The 7,523-nt window shown below is 36.0% G+C and overlaps 1 protein-coding gene across 1 annotated transcript; it reads right to left on the bottom strand.

The window, feature by feature from the left end:
* Positions 1–2,880: 2,880 nt before the first annotated feature.
* Positions 2,881–6,220, bottom strand: LOC110903898 (chorismate mutase 1, chloroplastic). Its single transcript, XM_022149692.2, has 6 exons — positions 5,863–6,220; positions 4,604–4,826; positions 4,431–4,517; positions 4,201–4,344; positions 4,010–4,102; positions 2,881–3,347 (listed from the first exon to the last, which is right to left on the bottom strand). The coding sequence occupies exons 1-6, from the start codon at positions 6,033–6,035 to the stop codon at positions 3,111–3,113; spliced, it is 957 nt and encodes a 318-aa protein (XP_022005384.1). The 5' UTR covers positions 6,036–6,220; the 3' UTR covers positions 2,881–3,110.
* Positions 6,221–7,523: the final 1,303 nt, after the last annotated feature.

Below are 7,523 nucleotides of genomic sequence, written 5' to 3' on the forward strand. Positions count from 1 at the left end.
TGATATCGTAATTTTGAACCGAGAGGAAAATCGTAAATTTTAGCTGGGGCAAAAGCATAATTTTATTTTGAACTGGGGGCAAAGACGTAATTTTAAGCTGGTGTAAAATCGTAATTTTGAGCCGGGGGAAAAACAAAATTTTATTTTGAACTGGGGGGAAAACGCAATTTTAAAGTGGATATAAATAATAAACCGGTGTAAAATAGTAATTTTGAGCCGGAGGAAAACAACTTTTTTTTTAAACTGCGGCGAAAACGTAATTTTGGCTGAGGGTAAAAGCGTAATTTTTTTACCGGGGGCGAAATCGTATTTTCGGTTTAGCTGGGTGTAAAGTCATATTTTTATTTTGAACTGGTGGAAAATCATAATTTTGAATCGAAGGTAAAATCGTAATTTTGAGGTAGGGGAAAACCATAATTTTATTTTTAGCTGGAGGCAAAAAAGTAAATTTAAATTGAGGGTGAAATCGTAATTTTGCACCGAGGGAAAAATCGTAATTTTGAGCTGGGGGCAAAAGCATAATTTTATATTGAACTGGTGCCGAAGACGTAATTTTAAACTGGGGGCAAAACCGTAATTTTAAACTGGGGGCAAAACCGTAATTTTAAAGCGGGTATAAAATAAAAAGATGAGGGTAAAAATGTAATTTTTGAACCGATGGCAAAATCATAATTTTGAGCTGCTGGTAAAAGGGTTATTATATTTTTTAGTTGGGAGAAAATCGTAATTTTAAACTGGGGGAAAACCATGATTTTAAAGTTGATATAAAATAATAAAATGGTTGGTCCAATAGAAGAGGAGCGGCCGTCCATTTCGACTAATGGTAGGGAAGCACTATTCCCTGCCATGGTAAATGTATATGTTGAAAATATGATTATTACATTATAAAATACCAATAAACAAACGACTTCATCCACCTTGTTCACTAAGACTAGAAGGTATGGGGGCCGGCTGAGGCCCGGCTAGGACCGGCGCCGGTCCCCCACACCGCCCCCTGGGGCTCGGCTCGTCACACCCGGCACCCCACAGCCGGGGTCGCCGCTCCTCTTTTGAATTTTATAGCCGTTGTTTAACGGCATATTTAATAAAAAAAACCATTTTCATTTTAAATAAATACCACAATCTCATCCTTTTTTATATCACTCTACTCCCATTCTTCTCCAATTCTCTTCCTTTTTTATAAAAACACTCCATATTTTTTATACAATTTGCTCTAATCATGAATCCATTCAACCCAAACAACCCCAACCCGAATATGAGGTTGGATCTCGACTCGGTTCCGGAGGATGAATGCGAGGTTTATCGGAGGATGAAGGAAAAGGTGAAAAAAAAAATGGACGTCGTAGGTTGTTTAGTTTTTTTATCGTATCGTATCGTAATTTTTTTCGTTTTTTATGTTTTTCGTTTTTAGGATTACTAATTTTTATTTTTAGGAAATGTAATTTTTTTAATGTTATGAAATGAATTTATTTAGGTTGTTTTATGTTGTAATTTTTAATGTTTTTAAAGTTTTTATTAAATTAACAAAAAAAAAAAACATAGGAAATAATAAAATATTAAGGTGGGGCCTCATCCTCCACCCCCCTCGAAAGTGAAGGAGACTCATCCCCCACGAGCCGGTGATGTGACGTCTAGGTGGCGGCCCATCCTCATGGGGATGGACCTCACCATACCCTTTAGTCTAAGGACACATGGTTAAAGTATATTTAATGTATTCAGATTTACATTTTTAAGAAATACCTAAAGGTTTATTGAATATAAAAATAATTAAGATGCAAGAAATATATTGTAATATAGTTACAAGTTTCTAAATGATAAAAGTTATCTCGGACACATTTAATATAAGGGCATCTCCAATGGTATTTGAAAATTACTTTTCAAATTTAGATAACATCTAGATGGAAGAGAGAAAAAAGAGAGAGGAAGATAGTATTCGAAATTCTAGATATTTATTCAATAAGGGCATTGATGATATGGCTGGTTGTTAGACTCGAGGGTATGGGGAGGGTCATCTTCATGAGGATGGGCCGTCACATAGCATGCTACGTCATCGAGAGTGATGATGGGCCTAAAGGGGATGGATCAAGGGGTGGAGGATGGGGCCCCACACTATTTATAAAAACAATTAAAAAAATAAACTAATTTGATTTTAGAGGGAGAGAGAGAGAGAGAGGAGAGAGAACGAAGAAAGAGGAGAGAGAAGGAGGCACGTCGCTCACGGCCTTGGGGCGACGGAGAAGACGGGACGAGGCATAGGGGGCGGTGTGGGGGTCCGGCGCCGGGGCTCGTCGGGGCTGGGCCGGCCCCCATACCCTCCAGTCTTAGGATGTGTGGATGTGTTTAGCGTTGGGATGCTCTAATGTCTTTCATTCAATAAGTGCAAAGAACAATGCTTACATAATTACTATAGGGTCACCGTTTATCGAAAAATTCATGGTATCCTATTTATACCCTCATAACCATGAGATCAAGTAAAAGCGTAAAAAATCGTTTGCATTACGCATGTGGCTTTCAAGAGGGGTAAAGGCACAAAACCACTGGAAGCTAGATTTCAAATTAAGACATGACTGTCGGTAGAGGGACTCAAATATTTACCTCTAGGCCACCTTAAAAGATTAATAAACACAATATAATAATCAATACAATAATTGGAAATAATTAAGTTTCACAACCAGTTTACAACGTTTGGGTTCGGTCAGGGGCAGATCCGGCTCATATTTGTGGGTTCCCAGGAACCCAAGGCGTTTGGAAAAAATGAAAAAAAATTAGTGAAAACCTTATAAAATTTAGAAAAAAAAATAGTTATAATTAAAGAGAATTTACTAAAAAAACCCATTAGAATAAAATTCTGGATCCGTCATTAGTTCGCTACCCAACATCAACCATACAAAGTTCAAACTCCTCATAAACAATAAACCATTATATAGTAGAATAAACAAAGCAAAAACCCTTCTGTTATACCACCATGTATAAGTTGAACTCTCATCCTCACATAACATATAGCAACCCCACTTAATGGACCCACAACACCTCTAGTCTTGTTCAACATATATATAAACATTATTTTTCGTGTAAGTTTCGTGTAAGGTATGATACTACATATATTCCATTTAATCAAGTCTTCTTAGCAAATACTCAACCTGAACTTCCTTAGTCAAAGGCATAATCCACTCCCCATAAATATCAGCAACTAAACTCGGGTTAATTTTGTACACGGGCTCTGGTTCAACTTCCGCGGCCCCATCATCGACCACTTGCGCGTAAGCCTTTGCTTTTGTTTCAACCCTTCTCTGGACTGCCTCCTCTACAGCCGGATATGTCAACAAATCCATCAGTTTGTTACTATCCTGCATGTCGTTGAAAAACCGTTAGGAGATCGAAAGATTATACAAACTTGAAAGCATCATCATCATACTCAGTAAATCCCACCAATAGCAAACTTAAGCCATCACCACTTTGGTGGGGTGGTCAGGAGTTTTCCCTAAGGGGTTTAGAGCTGCAGGGTTCGACTCCCACCCAGAGTAGTTTATTCGAAATGGGGGGCTGGACCTTAGAGGGGGCCCGGGGATCGAACCCGGGAGGTGGAGATATTTCGTTAAAGGTGTGTTCCGCTGAGCCATTAAAAAAATAGCAAAGTTAAGGTAGGGTCTGAGAAGGGTAAAATGTAGACAGCCTTACCTCTACCCCATAAGAATAGAGAGGCTGCTTCCAGACCCCGGCTCGATAGTAGTTTTGCTTCAAGCCTTGGAAATAAGGCACATAACACTCCGCAAAGGCCGATTAGTTCATGTACCCCTTGTCATTCGGCTATCAACGCCACCACATGACGCATGACTAACCGTCCCCCGCTTTTTAACGTTATTTTCACGAAATTAGTAAAATAACGTTAAAATTAGTGCACTTTCACTTTTGCCCCCCGATGACCCACACAACAAACTTGAAGGCATATCCAATATAAATATGTTCACATATGAAAAAAAAAAAAAAAAAAAAAAAAAAGAATCCTTACTTGTGCTCTAATGGCAGCTTCATAATCATTTGGTGAAGCTCTAAACTTTGCTTCTGCCACAAATTTACCATAGTGGATTCGTTTAGAGAGAACCTGCAAAGTAAATATTGCATTTTCAAGGTCAAAATCCACGCGCAATTGCACAAACATGAAGTTTGGGCTAATCAACATGAAAAAAGATCCGAATTTACTTGCAAGCAGATTGTGTCACATGTTGCTGCTGATCCACAATTACCATCAGTTCCTTTCTTGACCAGTCTAGGTAGAAGATCTTTAAAGTACAAATCCCATATTTTACTGTTGATATTGATCGAATCAGCACTAGGATGCAACACCTATATCGTGTACACGTTTAGAAGCATTTCTAAAGTACCATTTTTTGTTATATATAACACAAATGGAGTCTTAAAGATATCACAACCTGTGGGTACTCTAAAGGGGGCAACATAGGTTCAGGCAAGTCGTTTGGGAAAAACGGATGTTCATCAGGGCTCTTGTATCTTCCCATCTGTTTCAAAAGACAGTCACGAAGATTATCTTACAAGTTTACAATTTTTTTTCTATTTTAACAACTTTAAATGGCACTTAAGTTACCTTAGCGTGAATCTTTTCGGTCTCTTGGACCATAAATTCAACTAATGAACCCTGGAAGCCATCCATGAAGAAAGCTTTAGGGTCATACGAATCGCCATTGTAACAATATTGAGCTCTTTCGACAAGGCTGAGTATTATGCTATCCTCTTGTCGAATTAAAGAACTTCTTATACCGTCAAGAGTGTAAATCTCGCTCTCATCTATTCTAGCTGCATTCTTTATTCTACAATAAAATGAAATCGGATGAAACTAAAAGCTAAAAGCTAAAAGCTAAAAGAAGATATAATGTGTAACATATCTGTTATTTGGGATTGTATCAGCAAGATGCAATAGAACACGCTACAGAATGTCGAATTACCATCAAACTATGTGGATAGATGTTGATAACAGATAATGCTATGAACTACCCAGTCTTGAATCCTTTCTATTTGCTTCTTCTAATCTCGAAACGAAATTTATAAATCCAAGTTTTTTAATAGAAAACTAAAGATAAAGAAAAAAAATAAGATAAAATAAAAGGGCACTAATTAAAAAAAAGTTTCATTAAAGTAGGAGTAATTTTCTTTTTGTGTTAGGCCTAGACAAATCAAACAATTAGATTGTACACGAACACGAGATATTTGGGGGAACAAACCTGCGACTCTTTCTATTCAATCAAACGAACTTACGAAAAAAGAGACAAATAAAAACAACAACCTAGACCCCTATTTATACTAAAATAACCATACTAATCCTACTCATATACTTCTATCAATTAATAATTTAATATTAACTCATATCATTATCTCTACTAATTAAATCACTCTATATAATTCTAAACATTCAAATGATTAAATAAATTCCAATTAAATAAAACTTTCACTTTCGTCAACTTTCAACTCAAACGAGTTTTAGGATTAACTTCCAACATTTTGAACACTGAGTAATTGTAAATTGTTCCTAAGACACTCGGTATAACTCGTATTCACAAATGAATGTTAAACAAGTCGATCCCAACACGACACTATTTTAAGTTGGTCCAACACGAGTAAATATTTGGGTGGGGCTAGGGTTGAATAATACCCTTCAACCCGCTCGCTAGCCCGACATGATTGACACCTTGACTATTGAGTAGCAATTAATTGACAATTGTCTTTTGGTTCAAAGGCGATCAACAAACCCATAAAAAGGGTACATAATAATCAAGATATTTCGTAACATAATTTACTTTTCAAAAATAATTTATATCATGAAATTTCAAGATCAAATTTGAAGGGTACCCGAGGGAGGCAGAAGCCTGAACAGATTGGACCCGATTCTTTGAAAACCCAGAAATGGGTGTCTGAAAGTTGCAATTTTTCGACAATGGAGGGGCAATTTGGACCGGAAACCTCCAAGAGTTTGAACGAAAAATGGCAGGAGACAGTTGGAAATTCAATAGCTTGGCCTCCATTTTACTAGAAAGAAACTGGGTGATGTGGAAAGAGAAGCATATAAAGTTGTAAACAGATAAAATGCAGGGGAATATACAAGGAAAATGTGGCGAAATTTGAGGTGAAATTTACCCAATCAAGAAGAAGATGGTGGAGGTTTGGTGGGCTTTGGTGTTACGTGTTAGGTAAGGAAGTAATAATATTTTAGGTTTGGACTTTGTTCGTGATTCAATTATTTCCCATTTATAATTGAAACTTCGTTGCTCATGATTTGCAACTAGTTTAGGAGCGTATATTTGATTAAAGAGTAAACTTCCGTTTTGCTCCATCTGGTTTGTCTGTTTTAACAGTTTTGTCTTAATCCTTTAAAAACAATCATTTTTGATGTTTCGATTTTATCGCCAGTTTGCTCAACGGGCTTAACTCCATCCATATTGTATGTTAGCTGAAAGGGTATTTCGGTAATTACAAATATAAAATAAGTTAATTGGAGGGTGGGCATCCCACACCATATTTATTATGCTTTTTCAATGAAACTGGTATTGTAGCAAAAGCATAATATTATTTTTTAGGCCCATATGGTAAAGTTTGTGGCTCAATTCGCATAACGCTTTTACCTGCTAGCCTATACAAGAACAAAAAACAAACCATTTTGTCCATAAGAACATAAAAAACGATTTTGTGATACAAGCAAGTGAACAATATAACAAGGTTTGTTCTCATTTTCTTGAGTCTTGATTCTATGTTTTTATATTTGAGATTGCCCCTTTGTTTTATAGAATTTTTTTATATAACATTGATTTAAAATTTTAAGAGTTAATTATGTGGTTAGTCCCTGCGGTTTGTAGAAAGTAACAACCCAGGGTACTAATAGTTTAAAGTAACATTCTAAAGTATTAACCTTTCAATTTGTAACAAATTAGGGTACCAACACTTAACTCAATTTAATTTTAACAGAGTTCCATGGTAATTATGTCCTTTTGCATTCCCCATCTATCAAAACTAATAAAAAAACTCTAAATAAAAAACATGGGTCTCCACAACCTGCGATCCCATAGCTTTTATTCAAACCTAAATAGAAAAACATTCATTCTGCGATCCCATTTATCAAAACTAATAAAAAACCCTAAAAAACATGTTTTGTTTGATGTTGTTGTTCGGCTATATGGTGGGATTATATATTTTGGTTGTTTTAGATGTTTTATTTAATGCAAATATTCGTTGGTCTTGCAAAAAAATGTGTTTTTCAAAGAAAGGAGGACTATATAAATCATTAAATCCAGATATATTTTTGTATTATTCATTGTTGTCACATAATCATTGATATGTTTATAACCTTGAAGTATCTATAATATATTAAGAGCAGAGGACGATGTAGGTTGAGGCAAAACGAAAGGACTGAAATCGCCTCCACAATGGTATGAGGAAAAACGAAACAACTCTAAGGGAATGTGTAAGGTTTCATGCGTCTAAAGATTTTTTTATTAGTTTTGATAAATGGAGAATGC

This window comes from Helianthus annuus, chromosome 14 (genome assembly GCF_002127325.2).
Source record: "Helianthus annuus cultivar XRQ/B chromosome 14, HanXRQr2.0-SUNRISE, whole genome shotgun sequence".
NCBI lineage: Eukaryota > Viridiplantae > Streptophyta > Magnoliopsida > Asterales > Asteraceae > Helianthus > Helianthus annuus.

What these genes read in the sequence shown, in the direction of transcription:
- LOC110903898 (XM_022149692.2), bottom strand. Translation starts at nt 6,035, where the DNA reads ATGGAGGCCAAGCTATTGAATTTCCAACTGTCTCCTGCCATTTTTCGT. An exon ending in CAGGCTTCTGCCTCCCTCGG is followed by an intron (nt 4,827 to 5,862) that starts GTACCCTTCAAA and finishes ATTTTATTGTAG; the next exon opens with AATAAAGAATGCAGCTAGAA. An exon ending in CCCCTTTAGAGTACCCACAG is followed by an intron (nt 4,345 to 4,430) that starts GTTGTGATATCT and finishes TACACGATATAG; the next exon opens with GTGTTGCATCCTAGTGCTGA.